Genomic DNA, 27,100 nt, shown 5'->3' with positions numbered 1-27,100 from the left:
GGTTAGTGTTGGGACTGTATGACTGGTGTCAGGATAATTTGACTAGGTGAGACATCATGCTGCATGTCTGCGGCATGATGCCCCATTGCTCAATATGACTATAAACTGCTACACTGCAGATATCGTAGCGATATGACTGAAAACTTGTGAAAGCCACGTTGAAAATCAAAATCACACACACCTTCCTACGTATTCATGCCTTCTTTCAAAAAAAGCATAAATACGCACATAAGCACTGTGCAGTTAGATGCAAAGTTGACAATGTTATATTGACCCATTTATGTTTTATATAATATGAAGAAAATTAAGGAATAACTTTGGTATTTTGTCATCCCACGCGATTTGAATTACATCATCCGGGACAAAACCTGTTTGACAACAATTAATCTCAAAGTATGTACTGTTCAGACTGGTTCGGTGACGTAATCAACATTGAACCGATGAGACGGTTGTTTCAACTTTTGAGGAAGGATATTCGTTTGAGTTGATTTGATACGAACAAGATAAAGTCATTCATCAGTCTGCATAAGTACACGTAAGTGTTTTAATTTCACGCTGTTTGAACAATATATTCGTTAAGGGCTAATGAACATAGTGTGGGTAGGTATAGCATAGATAACTGTTAGAGACATAGGGCTGTCAGGGGGGCATAACTATTTCTGGCTTAACGTTTTCTGTGGCCGCTTAGGTTCCATAACAGTGGTCTGCTTGTACGGATTATTTTGAGATACATTTGGCATTTTGGAATGTAAAAGCGTTGAACACAACACAATAACCACCCGGATACATGTTTATGGCACTAAACGGCCCGTGGTTGTAAAAAAGAAAAGTTTTTTCGAAGCTTTGAAAATTTTCATTTTTTTTATTTCCATTCATTAAGAGGAAATACTAATCATAAACGCAGTAGGTCTTAAACTGCCAACCCTTTTGAATGTATCCATGTATATTTCATATTTCTGAGTCCGAAGCCTCAAATTCAGGAGTCCTATATGGCATTTCCAGCCATAACTGCAATGACCGGTGCATCGGCCAAGTTGTCCCTCAAATATTAAGCGCATTGACCCCATTGTCGGTCAACGGAGATGTGTGAAACTCATTTAATAAGATAATTTTTTGAGGTTATTTCATATATATATATATATATATATATATATATATATATATATATATATATATTCATTCAGATAAACAAAATATTGTGCATGTTTCTTTTGAAATGTATGTATTCAATTTATTTAACTGATCGGTGTCGTGGCAACATTATACCTGTATGAATTTAGTCCTAGAGAGCTCTATTCAAAATAATAGATAATTTGGAGATAAATAACCTAGAATGGTGTAAACGACGATTTGGGTTTGTTTCATATATTTCATATTCTTCTCTACTAGAAACCTTCAGTAGAGAAAGTTTGATGTGCCACCTGCTAAGAAGGTTTTTTTTCTCAATATTTTGCCAATAGCTTACTTTATTGCATTGTTGGTAATGGGAAAAGGCAGACTGAGTTATTTCCTCTTACTATGGCCCCTTTACAAATATTTTTTATTTCTGAAGTTTAGTATTCATTAAGCATGGCTATATTCTGTTGAAATAATTTATACAAACATATGAAACAGTTGTAACGATTATGAAGGTCTAACAGTTGTGTTAGATTTCATGAACATAAATATTGGGTCGGAAAAAGGGTATACACATTCCTCATCATTCCTCATCAGGCTGATGACAAATCTGACTTGCTATAGCTTTCATTGTTTGTCCTAATTAAAACTGAAGCTATAAACATGTTTCTTGGCCCTATAAAGAGTTATAGACTGTTCATTTCCATGAAATTAAGTGGGACCATGTTCTTCTGAAAATTGACAAAAATGCGTTTTGAAAAAATTCCCCCCCAACACACACACACTCTTTCATGTCCTAAAATCACCCCGAGCTGCATCACAGAGACAGTTGAAACTTATTTTTATTATTCTTGGATGCATCTCCATTGAAAAATAGCTTGGTTTGTGTGCAAAAACTGATACTTCAGTTTTAATGCCCTATACCTAACTATTATGGTACAACATGCAAGAATATTTGCTTCTCAAAACAAGTTATAATTAATTTCATGCATGAACGGTTTCAGTACCATTCATTCTAATTGATATTCAGAGCAATATATAAAAAAAACAGGCTGGTCTTTTTACATATTCATTAATGCCGCCAAGACATGTGGAAGATTTGATTTTTTTTTTTCATCAACCTGGTATGAATTAAGCTGGTGCACTGCTTGTTTATTAAGGAGTGATAAGCATTTTTATTGATGTGTCGTTGGTCATAACAGAGTAGCCTCCCTTGTGATTTCTATGCGATTGTGTACCAATACGTGTACTTAAATTATGTCATTACAATACACCTCTGGCAGGATTCTTTTTATTTTGAATCAAAATAAAGATTTTATTGTTCATCACATAAATCACAAGATAAGCAGGCATTAAATAAGAATTTTAAATTGCTGATCATTTTTAAACAAACTTTACATTGGGGACATTTATCTTCGAATCAGCAATCACAAGCAGTTACCTGTTTTCGAGGACATGCGCTACCATGGCAGAGCTTTACAGAAGTATTTAAGGGTGCAAGAGACAGTTTGTATGCACACGTTAAATGCCGCACACAAAAAAAAATATTTTTGGGATAGGTGTAATAAAGCAGAAGATAAGAATATCATTCACTTGACCTCACAATTCCATGGAAGTTCATAGAATAAAAAGTGTATGCACCCCAACTCCAAATTTATACCTGCCATTTTTGACAGCAAATAATGTTAACAGAGCAGCGTAACCCTTTCCTGGGTGATACTTCTGAAAAACATCATGTAGCTAATACCAGAATGCATTTCAAAATAGTTTCCATTCATGCAATTTTTAAGATATTTCACTTCACTTGTTACTGCTATAGGTTGCTACCTCTGCTTCCTAGCCCACTATGAGTATTTCATTGGCTATATACTGTGAAGTGACTATGAGAAGTATATCCATATATTTAACTATTAAACAGTAACTTTAAAAAATGACATCATAGCTACAAGTTAAGAAATCTACCCAAGGCCAAGTTACAAAACTGACCCCTGCCACCTAGGTAGTATATTAATTTAGTACTGAGAGAATATAAGACAGAAATTATTCAAATTGGTAACATGATAATGAAAATATGCTTTGAAACAACCTTTGATATCAGCTTTAATATTTACTACTTGCCTTAAAGTTGTTTTTGCAAAGACCATAGCAGTTATTTTTGCAGAGACTACCAATATCAGTTATTTTTGCAGAGACTACCATTGACAGTTATTTTTGCAGACTGCCAGTAACAATTATTTTTGCAGAGACTATAACAGTTATTTTTGCAGAGACTACCAGTAACAATTATTTTTGGAGAGACTGTAACAGTTATTTTTGCAGAGACTACCGGTAACAGTTATTTTTGCAGAGACTATAACAGTTATTTTTGCAGAGACTACCGGTAACAGTTATTTTTGCAGAGACTACTGGTAACAGTTATTTTTGCAGAGACTATAACGTAATTGATTTCTGCTGAATCAACACTGGTGAAATTGGCCTTGCATAGTCATAATAGAAAAACTTGCAAAGACATCCCTGCACATTGCAAGACATCCCCATGCATCACAATCAATGAAGATCTGAAGATTTAGCTCAAGTCACTGTAATGCTTGCACAGTTCAGCACGCATAATGCATACATCTACCATTTGCTTAGAGGGAACGTTGCCCACAGGCCACATGAGGCCCACCAAGCTGTATCCTATGGTTGTCAGAAGAGGTAACAAAGGAGGTATTTGAGACCCCTGATCTGTAGTGAACCTTTTATGAGCCTTGTTTTTCTAGTTACATGTTGGGATGTGTATACATTGGTAACAGACTGGAGATAATTTGACTGACAAATCATTCCAGTCTAGATTAAATTCACTACATTTTAAACTTGTTGCAGGTAATTTGTTACAAAAAGCAATATTTTTAAAGAAAATGTTATCCTAGTTTAAGATTATTTTATCATTTGTAAAAGACTAATGGAATTTTTTCTATTTCTGGTGACGACTTATTTTATTTATTTGATATGAAATCAGTCAACATGCAGCCTTAAACACCTAGCCACTGTATCTGCCCTTACATTTTGCACACTGTAACTGTATGGTATATTTCTTACAGTAGGTATGGTAAAATACATAAGTAAATTGTCATTTGGTATAGTTCTACAGGTTTTCAGGGAAAATAACTTAGAAATGGTAATTTAAAAGTTTTTCATTTATGAAACTGAATTTAATTGAAAAATATTAGATTATGATGGTAATGCCAGATTGAAAACATAGCATTGTGATGAACATTTTACGAAGTAGAGGCCATGTTATAGTGTTAGCTTTGATGTTTAGGTTCAGATTGAAAATGAAAAGCCAGTCAGTTGTTACTGTCCAAGATAAAGATCATGATAAGCTTTTATCTGTCACTCCCTCTGCGTGTCCGGGGTTGTAGAATTGGCTCGACGTGCCTCGCTACGTGTCGTAAAAGGCGACTAAGTAGAGGCAACCTGTTTGCTGTGGGTTGCGTCCCATGTCGGAGGAGGAAAGGATCCTGGTAGTTGAGCAGAGGCTTTCCCTGCAATACACTACTTTGGCCTCTACTTCTCTTAGACGGGTGGTCGGGATGGGCCCGGTTCCGACAAATCGGCTGGTCACGCCGAGCCCTAGGAAGTCTTTATTAACTCTCTCACCTCCTTTATCTTTCTCCTTGTATCTCTCTTGATACCACCGTTGCCCCTATATTCTAATCCTTTATCTTTCCCTTTTCCAAGTCTTAGAAGACTTTCTAGAAGGCGGTGGCTTAACGGGTCAATCGGGGGGTAACTTTACCGACCTTAGAAATTGGCGACTTCAAGGTCAATCAAAGGTAATTTTATCAACTGAGTATGGCATCTGTATATCCCTGCCACTTGAAAAGTGTCCCCTTGTTGGGCTCCATGGTGGATGGGGAGCACAGGTGCTGAATTTTTAATCTAGCCAAAATGGATATTTCAAAAAAAAATCAAAATAAACGTATGAAAACTTTATCTGACTCGGACGACGAACCATGTAGTGTGGATACATTTCCACGCTTCATGGTAATACAATCTAAAGATGCCGCAAAATCTCTTGCTTCACTCTCTCCGTTTGTGATTGAGAAAACAATTACAGGTTTGATTGGTACGCCAAAGAGCGTCAAGAAAATGAAATCGGGTTGCCTTCTCGTGGAATGTGAGCGACGAGGTCAGTCAGACAATATCAAGAAAATAAAAACTTTCTTCGATATTCCAGTGACCTCATTCGCTCCACCACACTGAATACGTCCAAAGGCATGATTCGCTGTCGTGACTTGGCTGGAGTCACCGACGCAGATATCATTGAAGGAATGAAAAGTGAAGGTGTCACTGCAGTCCGTCGAATACGTATCAAACGTAATAATAACCTGCAGGACACCAACACCATTGTACTCACCTTCAACAAGCCAACTGTACCCAAAGTGGTCAAAGTTGGCTTCTTGCAAGTGAAGGTTGAGATCTACATTCCAAACCCCCTTCGATGTTATAAATGTCAAAAATACGGCCATCACGAAGACCACTGCTCTAAAACCCAAATATATGGCCGATGCGGAGAAAATTCTCATCAGGAAGCTGACTGTAGAGCAACTCCGCATTGTGTCAACTGTGGAAAAGAGCACCACGCAAATTCCAAGGATTGCGATACCTGGAAACAGAAGAAGGAAATTCAGAGGGTAAAATACACAAATAATATTCCCTATCCAGAAGCCAGAAAACTTGTACAGGCGAAAACAGCCCATCCTGGCCCATCCTTCTCCGCTGTAGTGAAGAGCAATCCTAAAACAACGAAGGATACTCAAACACAAACAGAAGCACCCGATTCAACACCAAGCTCAAACACCCCTCATTACCAATCACAGAGAAACACGGTATCTACAAACTACATTCAGCAATACCCAACAACCTAAATCACCAAAAAACAAAAATAAATCTCATGGAAACAGGCAACAAAAGGGGTCAGATGACCCCATCAAACTTTATAACAGGTTTGGAGACATCGAGAGCACGGATGCAGAAGAATCTGCTCCATGCACCCAAGGGAACTCCAGACCTACAAACAAAAAATTTACCCCCGTACTTCCTCCAGAGAAATAACAAAACAAATTCCCTTTTGCAAAAGGTCTAACCTAGCTCCACAATCTTTCATTTAAATTTATAATGAAAAACGCTATCATACAATGGAATTTTCGAGGACTTAAAGCAAATTACAATGATATTCTCCTGCTTTTAAACGAACATGATCCTGCGGTACTATGCCTTCAAGAAACATTCTTGAAAGATACGGACAATATCACATTTAAAAACTACTCCCTGTTTAACACCTGCTCTCCAAATGTTGATAGGGCATTAGGAGGAGTTTCTGTTGTTGTGAACAACAGAGCTCCTCATAGCTTCATTCATTTAAACACCAATTTACAAGCCATTGCTGTAAGCGTCTCTCTACATCGAGTGATTACATTTTTCTCTATTTACTTACCACCAAACACTAACCTAGTACCAAACGAATTAGACGACCTTGTTCAACAGCTTCCCGCGCCATTTATTTTACTCGGGGATTTTAATGCCCTTTAACATTTTATGGGGATTGAATCATATAAGTGACAGAGGTCACAAAGTTGAAGACGTTATTTCTAGACACGATCTGTGTCTATATAATACCAAAACACCTACATATTTACACCCAGGCACGGGTACATACACATGCATCGATTTGACAATTTGTTCTTCGCTGCTTTTGGACTATGAATGGAAGGTCGCTGATGACCTTCACAACAGCGATCACTTCCCAATCTCCCTTGTAAATCATAACTCTACAATTGATGAAGTAATTCCACAATGGAATTTAAAGAAGGCCGACTGGGCCAAGTTCAAAACACTCTGTAAAACTAGGCTGAATGAGGATACAGTTTGCATTGTTAACGATCCCATTCAGCATTTTACATCTATTTTAACCGACATTGCAGAAGAATCTATCCCCAAGTCCTCAACAAACTGTAAAAGAACCCTAAAACCTTGGCTCACTAAGGAATGTAAGGAAGCCATACGGCAATGCCAAGAAGCATTAAAAAAATTCAATAATCACCCAACGCCCGAAAACTTAAATATATATCACATTGTCCAGGCCAAAGCTCGCCGCACAATCAAAGAAAGTAAAAGAGCATCATGGAAGAAATATGTTTCTTCTTTAAACTCTCGTTCCTCTGTTAAGAAAGTTTGGGACACTATACGCAAAATAAACGGAAAGAGAAAACAAAACCCTCTCCGACATCTGACACTGAACAATAACAACTTTAGTTAAAAACGTGACATTGCAAATATTCTTGCTGACAGTTTCTCGAAAAATTCCTCATCATCTAATTATTCAGAAGCCTTCCGAAAGCTTAAAACTCAAAAAGAAAAGTCACGTTTAAAATTCACATCCAACAACTCGGAAAGTTATAACCAATTGTTCTCACTATCGGAGCTTAGGGAGGCTTTAGATAAGGCCCATGATACTTCCGCTGGGCCTGACGAAATACATTACCAGTTTTTGAAACGCCTTCCAGAATCATCTTTGACATCTCTTTTGAAACTCTTCAATGATTTATGGATTACTGGTAATGAACCAAAAATCTGGAAAGAAGCAACTGTAATACCAGTCCCCAAACCCGGTAAAGATAGCGAAGACCCCAACAGCTATCGACCAATTGCACTCACAGGCTGTGTGTGCAAAACAGTGGAACGAATGATCAATTCTCGGCTTGTCTGGTATTTGGAAACTAACAATTTAATATCTCCTTTCCAAAGTGGCTTTCGATATGGCCGGAACACGAATGATCATCTGGTTAGACTGGAAACATTTATTCGCGATGCATTTATTAAGAAAGAACATTTAGTAGCGGTTTTCTTTGATTTAGAAAAGGCCTATGACACGACATGGAAGTACGGGATACTAAATGACCTGAATGATCTAGGTCTAAAAGGCCGTCTGCCCTCTTTCATATCCAATTATCTCTCAGACAGAGAATTCAAAGTATGAGTGGGCTCTACCCTCTCAGATCTGCACGAGCAAGAGATGGGTGTGCCCCAGGGCTGTATTTTATCTGTGACGCTCTTTAACATCAAAATTAATAGCATCGCCAAGTGTTTGACTCCTGGTGTGGATTGTTCATTATACGTTGATGATTTTCTAATATGTTATCGGTCAAAGCACATGCATACAGTTGAAAGACAACTGCAGCAAAATATAAACAAAATTCAAAATTGGGCCAATGCAAACGGTTTCAAATTCTCGAAATCAAAAACGGTATGCATGCATTTCTGTCAGCTACGAAAACATCACGATGGGCCGGGCCTCACGCTAGATGGAACACCTGTTCCAGTTGTTGAGTAAACAAAATTTTTAGGTATAATCTTTGACATAGAGCTGACCTTTGTTCCACGCCTAAGGAGCTTGGGGGCTGGATGCTTGAGGGTACTTAGCCTGCTTGAGGTGGTGGTGCACACTGACTGGGGTGCTGATGGGGAGGTCGTCCTAAATTTATAGAAATCACACAACGCAAGTTCGCTTACCAAATAGAGCATCAATTTTTACAGCCGAAATCAGAGCAATAGACCTTGCTCTGCAACATATAGAAAAGAAACATATTTTAAACAGTATCATCTTCTCCGACTCGCTATCAGTATTCCAGTCACTACACAATAGAAAACTGGAGAACCCATTATTAAAAAACATACTCTTCAAAAATACCGAGCTGAGTGTCTCCCACAATATAATATACCGTTGGTTACCTAGCCACATTGGCATTAAAGGTAACGAAAAAGCAGATCGCGCTGCTAAAATGGCCCTTACTCAAGAACCATCTGATTTTAAAATACCATATACTGATTTTAAACCTTGTATCAGAAAGTTCTTTCGTCAGAAGTGGCAGGCATCATGGAATGATGCCGTGAATAACAAACTTCATGCAATCAAGCCAACTCTAGGAGAATGGACTCCTTCCTACAGAACCATTCGTAGGGAGGAGATAGTCATTGAAAGAATCCGAATTGGTCATACTTATATCACCCACACCCACATACTAAAAGGTGAAGACCCACCAGAATGTGTTTCTTGCAATGAACCATTCACTGTCAAGCACTTTATGATAGAGTGCTTTGACCTACAACCTTCGTGCGATCGTTATTACATTGTGCATGACATGAAAGAACTTTTTGATACTGTAAACATCACTCGTATTATAGAGTTCCTGAAAGCCGTAAATATTTATTCTAAACTCTGACTTTTATGCTATCACCTTGTGCAGTTTTATGCAATATATATACCGTCCCATTTTAATACCTATTGATCTTTTTTACATCTCCGTTGATCGGGAAGCTTTATTTTGCACCATTACCATCTTACCGTTTTTAATTTCAACCATTAGTTCTTTTATATCGCTGTTCGATATAGGACCTTTTATAAGTTTTAAAAGATTATACAAATAACACTTTGTTTGGCACTAAATAGCCTAACAGTGCTGATGCGCCGTTAAAGATCAACTAATCAATCAATCAATCATTTATCTGTCACTATTAGGCAAAACATAAGGGTGTTTCTTATTGGTTTTAAAATTTGGGTAGGTACCAGTAGGTAGGTAGGGATTTTTAAAAAAATACATGTATTTTAATAAAGTACAGATTCAATACAATACTTAATATACATAATACATAATATACACACAATACATAATATGCATAATACACAAACAATACATAATATACAGATAGTACATAATACACACACAATACCTAATACACACACATTACCTAATACATACAATACATAATATACAGATAATATATAATACATACAGTACATAATACAATACATAATATACAGATAATATATAATACATACAGTACATAATACAATACATAATATACAGATAATATATAATACATACAATACATAATATACAGATAATACATGTGTGTTGTGATGTGATCTGTATTTTTAACGTAGCTTTAACAATGTTTTAGTCATTACCCTGCAATGTCTGCAATGTGGCAGTTTATAGTGATGTCTAGCACTGGGGCATCATGCCGCAGATGTCCCACCCAGTCACATTATCCTGACACCAGGCCAACCAGTCCTAACACTAGCCTCTTAATGCTGAGTGCCAAGCGAGGCAGCTGTTTGTACTGTTTTTATAAGTCTCTGGTATGACTCTACCAGGGAATGAATCCATGACCTCCCGCATCTGTGGCGGACGCTCTAACCACTAGGCCACCTTAGCGGTCAGGTAATACATAATACGCACAATGCATAATATACAAACAATACATAATATACAGATGAAACAGAATACACACAATACATAATACAAACAGTATATAACACACACAGTACATTACACACTCACAACACATAATACACAATACATATTACACACAATACATAATACAATACATAATATACAGACAGTACACGATATACAGATAATACATACTACACACAATACACAATACATTAATATACAGACAATACATAATACATACACAAAACAATACAATACATAATTCACACAATACATGTTACACAAATACTAGGTTTTACTCCTAATTAGGCCACTCTGACTAGTGTTTTTTTTTTTTGTTAGTCCATAGTATGATCAGCGCATTGAAAGTATTATAGTCCATATTACAATCAGCACTTTGGAAGTCCTGTAGTCCTTAGTAGTCAGCACATTGGAAGTCCAGTAGTCCTTAGTATGGTCAGCACATTGGAAGTCCTGTAGTCCTTAGTACAGTCAGCACATTGGAAGTCCTGTAGTCCTTAGTATGGTCAGCACATTGGATATCATGATAAAGGGGGATGGTAATTAGTGTTACTTAATGCTGTATACATATACACCCCAGTAGTTCTTTTAATCTGCAGAATATGTCTAGATCTAGTAGTGTACTGAAGGTAACATTGAAAACTTGAGATGAGTGCCATTAGTGAGTACTGATGCAAGGTATTGACTAGAAGATCAAATTTCTTGGTAATGAAATTAGAAGGAATCTAAATGAAAAGTGTAATGTTAATTGTTTAATCATGCTTATTTTTTTTTTACTTTTGACAAAAATGTATGCTTCCCACATGACATCTAAAAATGGAGAATTACCATTCTACAGGCTAATTGATTGGCAGTACACCACAGTTTAGTTAAACAAAAACAGAAGCAGCACAATATTTTATTGCTGATAACATTAAAGGGTTAATCAAGGCTTGAAGTTGTATCAAAGTTTATCTGAAGTATTTATTGATGATAACATTAAAGGGTGAATCAAAGCTTCTTGTGGTTGTATCAAAGTTTATATACAATATTTATTGATGATAACATTAAAGGGTGAATCAAAGCTTCTTGTAGTTGTATCAAAGTTTATATACACTATTTATTGTTGATAACATTAAAGGGTGAATCAAGGCTTGAAGTTGTATCAAAGTTTATCTGAAGTATTTATTGATGATAACATTAAAGGGTGAATCAAAGCTTCTTGTGGTTGTATCAAAGTTTATATACAATATTTATTGATGATAACATTAAAGGGTGAATCAAAGCTTCTTGTAGTTGTATCAAAGTTTATATACACTATTTATTGTTGATAACATTAAAGGGTGAATCAAGGCTTGAAGTTGTATCAAAGTTTACAATATTTATTGATGATAACATTAAAGGGTGAATCAAAGCTTCTTGTGGTTGTATCAAAGTTTATATACAATATTTATTGATGATAACATTAAAGGGTGAATCAAAGCTTCTTGTAGTTGTATCAAAGTTTATATACACTATTTATTGTTGATAACATTAAAGGGTGAATCAAGGCTTGAAGTTGTATCAAAGTTTACAATATTTATTGATGATAACATTAAAGGGTGAATCAAAGCTTCTTGTGGTTGTATCAAAGTTTATATACAATATTTATTGATGATAACATTAAAGGGTGAATCAAAGCTTCTTGTAGTTGTATCAAAGTTTATATACACTATTTATTGTTGATAACATTAAAGGGTGAATCAAGGCTTGAAGTTGTATCAAAGTTTACAATATTTATTGATGATAACATTAAAGGGTGAATCAAAGCTTCTTGTAGTTGTATCAAAGTTTATATACAATATTTATTGATGATAACATTAAAGGGTGAATCAAAGCTTCTTGTAGTTGTATCAAAGTTTATATACAATATTTATTGATGATAACATTAAAGGGTGAATCAAAGCTTCTTGTAGTTGTATCAAAGTTTATGTACAATATTTATTGATGATAACATAAAAGGGTGAATCGAGGCTTCTTGTAGTTGTATCAAAGTTTATATACACTATTTATTGTTGATAACATTAAAGGGTGAATCAAGGCTTGAAGTTGTATCAAAGTTTACAATATTTATTGATGATAACATTAAAGGGTGAATCAAAGCTTCATGTAGTTGTATCAAAGTTTATATACAATATTTATTGATGATAACATTAAAGGGTGAATCAAAGCTTCTTGTAGTTGTATCAAAGTTTATATACAATATTTATTGATGATAACATAAAAGGGTGAATTGAGGCTTCTTGTAGTTGTATCATAGTTTATATACAATATTTATTGATGATAACATAAAAGGGTGAATCAAGGCTTCTCTGTAGTTGTATCAAAGTTTATCTACAATATTTATTGCGCTGATAACATTAAAGGGTGAATCAAGGCCTAAAGTTGTATCATAGTTTATGTACAGTATTTATTGTTGATATCTTAAAAGGGTGAATCAAGTCTTCTTGTAGTTCTATCAAAGTGTATATACAATATTTAGAATTTTTTATGATGTGATCTATCGCCCAATAATACTATGGTCCATGGAAAAGAAATTAGTTACCTGTAACCTTATCATATTCATAAGGGTAGATAACTAAGCATTTCATTTACTGGGAAAAACTTAATCAATTAGATGCGCAAAATCAATTTCAGGATTTTTTTTATACATTTTAATTTTTATTTTTTTACCAAGAGGGAAAAAAATTCCAGGGTTGGCAGCAAGAAACTGTGATGGTTGGCTGATTGGAAACAAACAACACATGTTTGTGGGACCTAAAGGATGTATTTTCTAGCTACAAACATATATACCAGTTTGAGTGTGTGTGTGCATATATGGGTGCCAAATAATCTAAGTACAAATATGCATATACAAAATTTATTTGTACATTTGAAGCTTGAACCTTCAGGAAATCAACTAGTTTTGGTTAAAAGAGGTGAGAGAAAAAAGTAAACAAAATAAATACTATAGTGCAATCTCTTCAAAACGTGAAATGCATTAAATGGATCACATAATAACAGAATTTTAATTTACAATTAACAAATACAACACATTAGTTGATATTTATTAAATTTGACACACTGTCCTTGCCTGCTAAGCAATGCAGGTTATATTTTGAAAATAATGTTGGACATTTATAAACCTACCATAAATAAAGAATATCATGCAGTCAATTTAAAACTTACAGTTACTTCAGCATTATATGAATTCAAAGGGGGTTCAAATCTACAGGCCAAGAATAGTTGCTGGAAATGATGAAATAATTAAGTTGGACATTCAGTCTAAACTCTTTTCATTTACAAACAAATATACCAGGCATTATTTTTTGTATTAGATGGAAGAAGGACAGTATGACATTTAATAATTGTTTTACTGGTCACTGACCAGTAGAGCTGAACATTTTTTGAGAAACTTTATTATAATAATATTTAAACTGAAAATGTTGTATGGTAAAAAAACACCTTTTAGGCTGCTTGTTAATTTGCTTTCTTTATAACCTTACCAAGCTACTGTGTATAGCTTAATGAAACGAAATCACAAACCATCCTACAGTCCAAGAGGGACTTTAAATAATTCTTGTGAAACAATGTTGTTGGCAGGGATTTTGAATATGATCTGTTTTAATGGTGCTGAATAATGTATAACTTGCAAAGACACAGGTATGCCAGGCAAGGTAAAGGATATAGTTGGTGTTTTCTGTACAGAAATAATGTATAACTTGCAAAGACACAGGTATGCCAGGCAAGGTAAAGGATATAGTTGGTGTTTTCTGTACAGAACAGAAAAGGAAAAGTATTTACTCAGAACAGAAGGGAGCATCTGGTCTGCCATGTAAAATTCAGATGAAAGGCACAGTATTAAAGGTTTCAAAGTATTATCAGGATTGGCAGAGTTGAAAGAAGAATTTCATTTTGTGACTGGAATCCCTCCTGGCTATATTCATGGTGTTCTGTTAGGAGTTACCAAAACATTAATGTTCAAATGGTTCTCATCAACTAAATGCAAGGACTATTTTGTAGGCAGTATGCTCAAACTTGTATCCAAACAACTGAAAAATATTCAGCCTCCTGAATTCATTGAAAGGCTACCCAGGCACCTTGAAAAGCATTGCAGTAGTTATAAAGCTACAGAATTACAAGCATGCTTACTTTATTATGCACTTCCTTGTCTTGTTGGTATCCTGAAGGATGCTTATTTAGAGCACTTTGCTTTATTATATACATATATATATATATATATATATATATATATATATATATATATATATATATATATATATATACTTGTTGGAGATACAAACACAAGATAATCTACACAGAGCTTAGAATTTATTGAATTTGTTTTATTCACAGTTTTATGAGCTCTACTCAGATGGCTCATGTGGCTTAAATATTCAGAATATAGGATCTCATTTATACAGCTATGTAAGGAAATTGGGTCCACTTTAGTGTTGGAGTTGTGTTTTGTTTGAAGATTCCAATTCCATGATTCTGCAGGCAGTGCACGGAACAGGCAATGTAATGCATCAAAATAAAATTCAAGGAAGAACAGGAAAAACACTTGGACAGATCTGAAGAAAGCTGATAATTGTGACCTTGCTGGTGCTGTCACCATATTGTCTGAAGATGAGTACACAGCTGCCATTGTTTCAACACTATGTACAAATGATGTATCACATGTGAAAAGATCACTAGAATAGTGTTCAGTGAGAGACAATTTTATTCTGCAAGTTACAATGTTGTGTTGACAGATGTAGGTAAAGCTGTTATGGTCAAATATTTTGTTATGCTTGAAGAGGACAGAAAGATATTTGCAGTTCCTCTGTCACTGTATCGTACTAATAATTCTAATATTGGACATTTTTCTGCTGGAAAACATCTTGTACAAATGGACTCACATTGTGTCATTGGAGACATTTGTGTAAAATTTGTTCCTGATTGATGTGAAAAATCAACGGTGTGCAACAGTTCATTGCTTGAACGCCTAATATACATGGATGTAGTGTTTTCAAATAAAGGATTGCAATTTTATATCTCTGTATCTGCAGATGGTAAACCAAAGTCATTGAAAGCTTTTATAGCAAGTATATTTTGTTAATGCTCAACAGAAGATATTTGCCAAAGGTTATAATCTAAAACTACCTCAGAGTATCGGAATAAAAATCTCTACAGATTAATTTTTGTGCCTTTAATTTATGAAATAAATCTTGTGAAGAAATTTGTATTATTAATTTTCAGGAATATTTCATGAGTGTAATGGTATAGAATTGTCCCGAATATTCTCAAAAAATATCATAGTCGTTCATCAAAGTTACATTTGAAGAACTTTTTAAAATTATAATGGTTCATTATATTCGTGAACATCAAGTACATGATTCATCAAAATTCTTGAAGTGTTCATGAACTTAATTGAGGAACTTTCATGAATATTTGTTTCATGAACTCAAATGATGAACTGATCATGAACATTTGAAGAACATTCATCACTTCATAATGGTTATGTGCAGGGTATTTCATCTTTATTGTCAAATATAGTCAACAAGTTTAATCCTTTCATGACAAGATGTGAAAGACAGTAGCAACTATTGCTTAAATTGCATGTCGATTGACACATGAGATGCCAACTGTCATCAGATTTCAGTGACTTGCACATAAATATGTCAGGTGCAAACCTAATGTGAAAGAAAGGTATAGCTTCTAATCAGTTTGATTAAACTGCATTGTTTTCTATGTACATTTATAAATTTGAGTTTTGAAGAAAACAAAACATATAATTCATTTCAGCAACTTTTAATATTTTAGGTGTTTCTTGAGTGCAAGATCCCAAAGCAGACATGACCAGTGTTTGGAAGGCAGGTAACACAGTCCTGGGCTGTTTGGAACAACTCTGTATGTTGGATGTCTTTGCTGATGTCCACTTTGTGTTTCCTCAGTGTGAAGGATATCTCCCGGCCCATCGCCTAATATTAGCTATAAGGAGTCCGGTGTTTGAGGCCATGTTCTACGGAGGACTGTCTGAGTCATCACATGAAATTAGGATTGAGGATGTTTCCATGGAGATCTTTAGTCTTCTGTTGAGGCAAGATATTTCAGTCTTAACAAAAATGTATGATTTTAAGGATACATTTAATCTGCTTCAAAAAAAACACCAGATTTTACTATATTGTATCAGTCAGCTTGTGTGCACATATAGATGAGTTTATTATTTTTGGTGATCTATGAGTGATTAAAAGAAAAGCAAAGCAGAGAAGATTAAAGATTCTTTGCGGAGGGGGGATATTTATACTTTATCTGAATTTAAACGGAAATAAAATACTTTTTACTATGTGATCACCAGCACCAAATTGATCGATGTTTGAGTGAACATTACCTTTATTATGGTTTCCTTTATTACATTAATATTCAAATATGCTAAATTCAATTTTGTACTTGCCAGTAGCTTCTCATGGGTCGGTGGTTCTTTCCGGGGTTTTCCCGGGTTCTTCCTCCAAAATTAATACTGGCCGCCATGTATAGCCTATTGTGTGCTGAAGATGACGTTAAACCCTACAACAACAAAATCAATTTTTTTTAAGTAAAACAACACAGGAAACGAGGCACAAGCCTGTGCATGTGCAAACACAAATGGTGCAGTCAGGTTTATTAGGATATTTTAGGCACTGAGGTAGTTCCCAAATCAACCAAACCTTATATTGCATTACTGTTATATAACGTCTCTAACCTAGTGGAGAAAAGTTGATGAATATTGACAAAATAGTCCTTGTTTGAAATAATTTCGTAAGAAAAACTAGTGAAACAATTTAATTTCTTACATATTGTTTCTAAAAAGTGAAAGATCTAAGTACAGCTCATATGAGTCTATGTCATATCATATCGTACAAGAATGTCAACAAAATTCCATTATAATAAAAACATGTGATTGCTTTTATTTTGGAATACTCTTCCTTTTTTATCGATATAATTTTGTTTATATATAATACTCATTTTTCTTCATTCATTTAATATTCACACTCTTTGAGCTATGAACAGGTCAAAATATATTCATGTCTAAAAATGAAGATCTCATTTCGATGATGGTAATTTAAATATTTATCTTGCCAATGGTGAAACATATCTGGCATGAAATACTTCAGAAAGCTGTTGTGATCCTCATTATGAATGTATGATATTCGTTGACTATTATAGCTGTAAAATAGTACTAATACATGTATTTGCACTTTGACTAATATATGTGGAGGTTTCATTGACAAAGTATTATAATCCTGATTGCATGGTAATGAGTATGTTTAGTTACCCTCCCCAAAGGTACAAGAAACGTTAAAGCACAAATGTTAAAGCCTTCAAATATGGATTCAGATTTTCAGTATAGCTTATACTGTTTTGAACCCTTTTACTAGAATTTCATATAGAGAACTCCAATGCAATGCTGGGAGATAACTTTTGGTTGCAAGCATAAGAAAACCTATCTCAATTGAAACACTTAACTAGGATATAAATTGACTATACAAGTAACCTCTGGGTAACTATAGCATCCTCAACTGCACATGCACAAATGGTGTCATTGTCTGCATAGATGTGTGACCTGGATATTTAGATATGGTTGTATTCCTCCCTTATAACAGAGATGCACATGATCTAAATTTAGCTCACGTGCAAGTGAATCCTTGTGTCTCAAAAAAATTGGACGTATGCCCTTTGCCTCGCCGAATTTCTTCATCTGCTAGGTTTAAGAAGACATGTGGGAGACCTATTGAGAAATAAGTATCTGAGAGGGTTCGACTTTGCTCAGGAGTATACATAGGAATGACTTTCGATGAGGAAAACACATGGCTGGCCAGAATTGTTTTATAATACATCTCTATATCTACTTTGAGCACACTTCAGTTTGGATCAGTTCATACCGGTTGCCGATTTTTTCAATCTCCGTTTCTGTGAAGAAATGCTAAATTTGTTTAGAGACATCATAATAAAACTTCCACTGTTTCAACACGTATGCTTTCAAGAACCAGCCTTGAAGAGAAAATCTGGACGCTTCATTCCTGTGCTCGCCAGATAATGTAAACTGGATGTTGGGAACAGATGTTACTAAGAGACAACCTTTTGATAAATAAGTTCTTATCAAGAAGCATGAGAATTAAACATTTTAACAAAAGAAGAAAATTTTCAACTGTTTCTTAATGAAAAAATTAAGAGTAGACAGTAGAAATATAGAGGAAACACTTTAAAAACTGACTGAAAACAAGATTTGTTGATTTTAAATGGTATTTTTATTGTACTATTTTATGTAGTTTTAGATACGAATATCCTCTTGTGGACATTCTGCAAATTGTTTTATTCTTCCAAATGATAATAAGCTTTACCCTATGCGATGAGGTGATTTATTCCTGCATTAACGACAAGGAAGGGTGGTAAATTTATCCAAATTTTTTTGTTTTACCATCTACTTAGGTACCATTCTCAGTAATCAAAACTGAGGCTCAGCAGGCTGGTTTCTGTCACATTTAACCTAAAATCGCTCAAAACAGTGGTTGTAGAAATTCAGAACTATTTTTTTATTTCATCATAATTGATGAAGAAATGTCAAATAACTATCACAATGTCCAGTTTGGCTGGTTCTGGCAACTCTTCAAAAAATGTATATGCATTTGGCTCTAGTCAAAAGTTAACACAATTCAGCATAGTAATTGGATAATGTTGACCCAGATACTACTAGTATATTTCTCATATCAAACCTTAATGTCAATAATGCCAGTCTATGTGAACTATAGTTTGTTGGAATATGTGTTCTGTTACAAAACTAATCAAAACTACAATAATAATAAGGATAATAATAATAGGGGCCCCGAGTTACTGAGTGGTCAAAAGCGCTCACTGTTATGGATCACTGCCATCTCACCTGAGTCTACATGGGTTCAAGTCCAGGATTTGGCCAATGTGGGTATGTGGGAAGGCTTGCCAGTAGCTTCTCATGGGTTGGTGGTTCTTCCCTGGGTTTTCCAGGGTTCTTCCTCCACCAGTTATATTGGCCGCCATGTATAGCCTATCTTGTGCTGAAAAATCTCGTTGAACAACAAGAACAACAATAATAATAATTCATGTAATACTGCTAATAATAGTATTAAATATACATAGTGAGAATGATGAATAAATGGTTTCAGTGATTTTTTAAAAAGAGTGACATGTTTCTTTTGTCCCATTTTCAGGTACATGTACACAGATGTTGCTGATCTTCATGATGAAAATGTTTTACACGTGCTGTATGCAGCAGAAAAGTATTCTCTGAATGACCTAATAGAAAAATGCTCCCATTATCTGGAGGAATCACTTTCCCCTGAAAATGCATGCTCTCTGTACAACCAGGCACAGCTATATTTCATGGAAGATTTAGGATGTAAGTGTCTTGAGTACATTGCAGACAATATGGAAGCAGTGATGAACTCAGATGACTTTCAAAATCTGAGCAGTGATAACCTTGACATCATATTGCCACGTGATGACCTAATTTTTCAGAGAGAAGTGGATTTGTTTCGGTCTGTAGTAAATTGGGCAAAGAACCAGTGTGCAGAGAATGATGTTGAAGCAACACCAGAAAACCTTCGAATTGTTTTAGGAAAGAAACTACATTTAATCCGTTTCCCATTACTAACTGAAACAGAGATTACTGAATTTGTTGCTCCTACCAGGATTTTAAATCAGTGTGAAATGTTTCATATTGAAAGGTTCTTGACGCAGCCTGAAGGAGATGATGACAGCGTAACAGATGTAAATGGCTTTCCCAACAGACTTCGAATACCACCAGAACTTAAATTTGTTCTTGATGGTGATATGGTAAACTTCCAGCAAATTAATCCAGGCAGAGGACATTTCCTTAGGAATGGAGTTAGCACTTTAATCATTCGAGTAACAAATAAGGTGACACTGACGAAATTCAAAATCATGATTATCCACAACGTATTTGATATATCAGTGAATGATGAGCCAGTGGAGTACAGTTTTGAAGATGGGACCATATCTTTATCAAAAAATGCTTTGCTTTATCCAAACCAAGATAACTCTGTGGAAGTCGTGGCCAAGGGTGCAGTGATTGCATTTGATGGCAGTATTCCAAGTATAACATTGAGTAATTATCAAGCAAAAGCAACGAATGTTAAGATGCTGATAACATCAGCAGCATCATTTATATCAGAGATTTATTGTAGAAAGTGTTAGATCATTGTGTAAACAGACCAGACATCAGTCGAATAGGTATGATGTAATATGGCAAAGAGCTATTGTCACATAGCAAATATATTGCATCATAAATCATATGTCATGTAACTTGATTGTTGGAAGTTTCCTATACTCGGAGCATAAATATCGTATGAATTAAAAGTTTTTGGCAACGTCCCACTGCCTTCATCAGTAAGTAATGTTGATAATGTGATTTATAATGGTCATGTGATACAAGGAGACTGGTGTAGATGTCTGGTAATTCAAGCCCCTCCTCCCTGTTTAGTGTTGACCTCACTGTCATATTTTGATTGCTTTCTTCAACTTCCGTTTCCATAAGTTGTACTCTGATGTGGTGACTTTGGTCTAATTATGAAAGATGGAATGTCTTATAATGTTACAATGTATGACTGATGACTCTCTTCTGATGTGTTCCTTAGTTCTTGTTTCCTGTTCCTCCAATGTAATCCTTCTCACATCAATTGCATTGATATAATAAACCACACAATTCTTTTATTTAAAAATTCAGACTTTTCCTTCACATGTGTAAGTTGTTGTCTTCTAGAGATGTATGGAGTGCAATACACGTAGTTTCCATGTCTGAATAATCTAGGTTGGACTTGTGATGTACCACTGATGTATGTTATTACTGATGTTGGTTCTATTTAGGCTGTTTCTGGTTTTGTTTGGTGCTTTATCCACTTTTCTGGTAGTTTTAAAAATCCTTCCAGATACCCATTTTCCCTTAATGCTGAATTCGCATGCACTGCTTCCTCCATTTCATCTGTCTCATCAGTGACTAGGAAGCATTGACTGGTAGCATTAACGATGATACTACTGAAAAAAAAGTTGAGGTACTGGTTAGTGTGGGCTGGTTTTGTATACACTGTGTCTTTGGTTGATCCATCATCATTTACATGTATACACATGTCTAAAAATGGTAGGCCATTTGTTCTTATTCTGAAGTTAACTGAATATGTGGTTCATTGGAGTTGAGATGATCAGAGAATTCCTGAACATGGTACTCGTGTAGTTCAGTTGAGATGTCATCATATATTTTACATATTCATATTATTGATTGCTTTATATACAAATAGTTTGTTCCAAACCCATTTTTTAAAACCAATGCATGACATTCCTCAGAACAGTTGCTATCAAAGTAGCTGCACTCCTATCTACACTATTATGAAAAATAGCATTCTTATATCCTTGCCTATTCCTAGTATTCATTTATATTGTGTTTATTATGTTAATATGTCCTGTTCCATGTTAAAATTGTAATCATCTTTTCTCCTTTTCTTCATCGTCTGAACATTGAGTCGGGTTGACAATCAGGTAACCAGTTCTTGAATATTTTAAATAATACTTTTCAGATACATTACACTGTTATTACAAAATTTCATACCAATGTTGCTATTACCAAAGCAAAATCTGTACTCATTTAAACAGTTACAAAAATATTATCAAAGGCTGTTCTAATTTATCATGTTTGAAATTCTTATGTTAAATCTAGTTAGAGCATGTATTATGAATTTTTGCTTACACTTTTTGGTGTTTGCACGTCAAGTATTGATTTGTCAGTTTGTTTTTTTACTAAAGTTATGTAAGTATATATTGAACTGGTTGACATGAACATAGTTTCAGTTCTTTATACCATTCTTGTTGGACATATGCATCATCATTTATTATGTACATGTATGGTATCAGTTTTAGTATGCATCATAAATTAAGAGCAGAAATTGGCTACTTTGTACATTTATGCCACTTTCATGTGTGCAGATATCATATAATGTGCGAACGGTCCAGTGAATAAAACAATAGGAATGATGTCAAACTCACTTTTTTAGATAATCAATTTAATCAATGAATTTAAACATAAGTCACTGTTGAAATTTTGTTTTGATAATGAATTTTATCCTCTACTAGTTTCTAACTACAGTCTTTTTTATCTTTATATGTACATTGTTCGGCTACAGCCTGCAGTCTTGCTGAATAACACAAAATTTGCAACATCCGTTTGCATTTGAAATCTTGGCAGAAGTGATTACAACATGTGTATTCCAGGACCAGTCATTTTATTCTGCGAAACAATACCTAATTGACTGGTCTGTTTATTTTCCTTTTTAATTATGATTTTTAATGTTCTCATATTCAGTATGAGAATTCAATGCACAGAGAAGGGGTTTGGATATTACTATTTCTATTTTGCTTTTGTCCTCGTATAAAACATAGTTAAAAATGTTATGAGTGGTAAAAAATGGTCAAAGTTCTTACCATTTTACTGTTTTTTCTCAGTTGTGAAAATATATTTCACGCCATGTGCAATATCAAGCATTATTATAAGCTCATTTTTGCTGTTAACTTTGCATTGTCAGAATCATTCAGTATTTTACGATACTAAACTCGCACACAACTTCATATTGCACTCATAAAGAAACTAATTTTTATTGTAAACAAACAATGGACACAGATAGCCAGCACTTTTTGTAAACAAATCATGTACACTGATATAGTAGGCGGTTTCCGTTTTGATTGATTACATTTGTTTCTGAATGAACTAAAGCAGATGTTTCATGGACTGCCGCATACCATCTGACTTGCTACATTCTGCATTAACTTTTTTGATACACTGTTTCAGAATTAGGCAAGAGGTGCCAGATTTAATAAAATTGCTGGGTACCTACAAATAACATGCAAGGCATAAACTGTCTTCTTTAGCTGATATAAAACTAAAATATACTTAGTTTTACATCCTGAATTTCCTCTCTTAGTTCTGCAAATCCGAATTACATGAGCCATGTCTTGGATTCTCAAGCTTGATTACACATTTCGAAGTTGTGTGTGATTTGGATTTTTAACATAGCTTTAACAATTTTGCAGTCATTGCTACGATGTTTGCAGTATGACAGTTTTTAGTGATGTCCGGCACTGGGGCATCATGCTACAGACATGTAGCACGATGTCCCACCCAATCACATTTTCCTGAAACCAGGCCGACCAGTCCTAACACTAACCTCTTAATGCTGAGCGCCAAGCGAGGCAACTGTTAGTATTATTTTTCTAAGTCTTTGTTATGACTCAGCCGGGGATCGAACCCATGACCTTCCGCTTCCAAGGCGGATGATCTAACCAATAGGCCACCGGAGTGGTCATTTCGAAATTGTACTGTAATTTCGACTATATTCCAAGTGCAGTTAGATCCTCCTTACTGCACTCAAATGAAATAAACATTAAATTCCTTTGCATCTTTTTGATAATTGCAGTTGAAAGACTTCATATTTTTGGGGCCCCGAGTAGCTGAGTGGTCTAAAGCGCTCTCCATTACAGATCACTGCCATCTCACCTCTGTCTGCCTGGGTTCGAGTCTCGGATTCGGCTAATGTGGGTATGTGAGAAAGCTTGCCAGTAGCTTCTCGTGGGTTGGTGGATCTTTCCGGGGTTTTTCCGGGTTCTTCCTCCACCATTAATACTGGCCACCATGTATAGCCTATCGTGTGCTGAAAAATGGCGTTAAACCCCACAACAACAACAACAACTTCATATTTTTTTGCCACATTATGATTTCAAATATTCAGTGAATGAACAGAAACATACTTGAAGATGTCAACATGCTTCTCCTTCGCTATTTCAATCCCATGTATTTCATGTAGAATTTGAACAGAAGAATCCAGTCCATAGAATTGAAACAGTTACCAAAATCTTTTCATTCCAGATCAAATGGAAAAGTTGTTGCATTGCATATTCATTCACAATATGAATCTAAATTTCAATTTTAAGTAAACCAAAACGCCATTTTCTTTCAAAAGTTATGTCTAGCGTGCGACTAGGTTCAAATTTATCTGGGCAGAGTTATGTGCACATTAATAATGTTGTTGTGTAATGATGAATCGGTGCTTGTGTATTGAGTTCGGAATACATTCAGTTACTTTGTATCTTGTAGTGTATTTTATTTATATAATTAAGACTTAGGTAGAATAAGAAAAATGAGCATATAATAAAAAGGTTACTGCATTTGTATGGGAAAATAAGAATTTGTATTGTCGGATAGATATACTACACTCCCATGTTCATGCAGTTATCCATCAAAAAAACTTGTTCATATTTTCCCACGCAAATGAAGGAACCTATAATTCTGTCTTTATATCTTGCTCAACATTTCAACATAAAATGTATCATGCCTTTTTAGTAGTTTGCAATTACTAATTTCACTTCATCCGTAACAGCTAACGTTCCTTAATGGTACTTCATCAGTAACAGCTAACTTTGTTCCTTAATCGTACTTCATCAGTAACAGCTAACGTTGTTCCATAATGTTACTTCATCAGTAATAGCTAACGTTGTTCCTTAATCGTCCTTCATCAGTAACAGCTAAAGTTGTTCCTTAATCATACTTCATCAGTAACAGCTAACGTTGTTCCATAATGGTACTTCATCGGTAACAGCTAACGTTTTTCCTTAATTGTACTTCATCGATAACTAACGTTGTTCCTCAATTGTACTTCATCAGTAACAGCTAACGTTGTTCCTCAATTGTACTTCATCAGTAACAACTAACGTTGGTCCTTAATTGTACCTCATCAGTAACAGCTAACGTTCCTTCCGAACACAGTCCTGCTGGAGGTGATTAACATTTAATTTACTAGTTTAAATTCACTTAATAGTAAATGTTCATCCTCTGTGTGTAAGTGTATATGTATATATACACACACACACATGCACAAAATGCAGATGTATATCTACACACTGTGAAAGATGAACACGTTTTTACTTCTAAGGCTGTGTACAAATTCTTTCTATATTAATTGATTTTGGTTTACTTTTGTGTGTTTGAAGGTTTTATTCTTTACAATTCTACACAGTAAATAGGGTGTTTGGGTGAAGCGCTATTGTCTTTACTTTGAATGATGTTGAAAGTTTAAAGAGGTTTAAAACTTATGATTGCTCAGCATGTTTGTTATGTATAAAATATTCCCTTATATATCATTTAAAATTTCTTAGTCTTTTACATTGTATTTCTTTTTCTTATTCTTTGAGATTTATTTGGAATGAACCTTCAATCTCTTACTATTCGAGGACATTGTCTACATTGCATTCGCCTTATCACATTTTCTTGGCACCATTTGGTTCTTTAACTGTATGCTTTTGGATGTACTTTGTGTCTGCTTTTCTGGGGGTCCCCAAGTGGCCGAGCAGTCTAAAGCACTATCCATCATGGATCACTGCCATCTCACCTCTGTCTGCGTGGGTTCGAGTCTCGGGCTCGGCCAATGTGGATATGTGAGAAAGCTTGCTGGTAGCTTCTCATGGGTCTGTGGTTCTTTCTGGGGGTTTTCCCGGGTTCTTCCTCCACCATTAATACTGGCTGCCATGTTTAGCCTATCGTGTGCTGAAAAATGGGGTTAAACCCTACAACAACAACAACATAAATCAGCTTTTCTGATCAATAAAAAAAGTTCACATGAGGAGTACATTTCATCCCCATCAGTTGTAGTGCATTATTTTGTTTACATCTGTTACAATATAGAAAATGTTTGCCTTTCGAAAACTCTAAGTTTTCATGATGTTTGGGTCTTACATAGTGCTTCCACCCTTTATTTGAAATAATCATATTTATTGCTGGTTCCTAACCATAAAACCATGTGTCATATCGTCTTTATTACACAATTCATTGTTCATTGTACATTCTTATCATCTTCCAAATCAGTTAAACTTCTATAATGATCTTTGCCATACATAGATAACCCTTTGTCATAAAACAGGCCCCCTGTATTATCTCCCTTTACTTCCAGTTTTGTAACCTAAAATCACTTAACAGAATAAGTGAAGATAGACAGTTGGCATATTCTGAAATTCTAACTGCTTTCCAAAATTATGGACTTAGTAGCTTTAGTTTTATCAGTTTCCCAATAGCCAACTAAAATGAACTGCATGTTTTATATGTATTTTTCTCACTTAAACTGGAGCCGGGTCAACTGACATGTGATTGGTGCTTTTTTATCCATAAGATAGCTTGTATAAACCATCAACCCATATTTTGGATGCATCTGTAAGGAAATGCATCCACATAAATAGCTTTATTAACCTATACAGTACACATGCTGTTTTGTTTGAGTAATTTGAAAAGTATTTTTAAAAAGTTCCCAGCAATTTCTGAACTTTTCTCTTGAAAAAAGCTTGTCCCTCATCAAACGTATTTGTTGAGGTTTTATTTCTTTTAAGTTTGTTCTCAAAGCATTGTGTATATGATTTCTCTTTTTCGTATTCACACTGCCATGCCTAACATATTTTGAGAAGAAACATTATCTGTGAATATGTGTTTTGTAATTATCACTTTAATTTTCATATGCTTGAATGTCAGCAATGTAACCATGCCACTGGTTATTTGCAACTAACATATACCATTGTATAGAAACAATTTTGCTTGTGGAATATGCAGATAGATCGTTCGATTAAACATTCCTTCAATGCAA

The 27,100-nt window shown here is 34.9% G+C and overlaps 1 protein-coding gene across 2 annotated transcripts; it reads left to right on the top strand.

Moving 5' to 3' along the window:
- Positions 1-27,100, top strand: LOC149791086 (BTB/POZ domain-containing protein 6-like). 2 transcript variants are annotated; one of them, XM_089973004.1, is made up of 3 exons: positions 1-535; positions 16,224-16,500; positions 19,625-27,100. In XM_089973004.1, exons 2-3 carry the CDS (start codon positions 16,256-16,258, stop codon positions 20,628-20,630), a joined length of 1,251 nt encoding a protein of 416 aa, XP_089829130.1. In that variant the 5' UTR covers positions 1-535; positions 16,224-16,255; the 3' UTR covers positions 20,631-27,100. The 2 variants fall into 2 exon arrangements, with proteins under 2 accessions (XP_089829130.1, XP_089829131.1); XM_089973005.1 differs by lacking the exon at positions 1-535 and adding an exon at positions 10,269-10,385.

This window comes from Sinohyriopsis cumingii, chromosome 10 (assembly GCF_028554795.1).
Source record: "Sinohyriopsis cumingii isolate HCF-2022 chromosome 10, ASM2855479v2, whole genome shotgun sequence".
In the NCBI taxonomy this organism is placed as follows: Eukaryota; Metazoa; Mollusca; class Bivalvia; order Unionida; family Unionidae; genus Sinohyriopsis; species Sinohyriopsis cumingii.
This window is presented reverse-complemented; position numbering and strand designations above follow the sequence as displayed.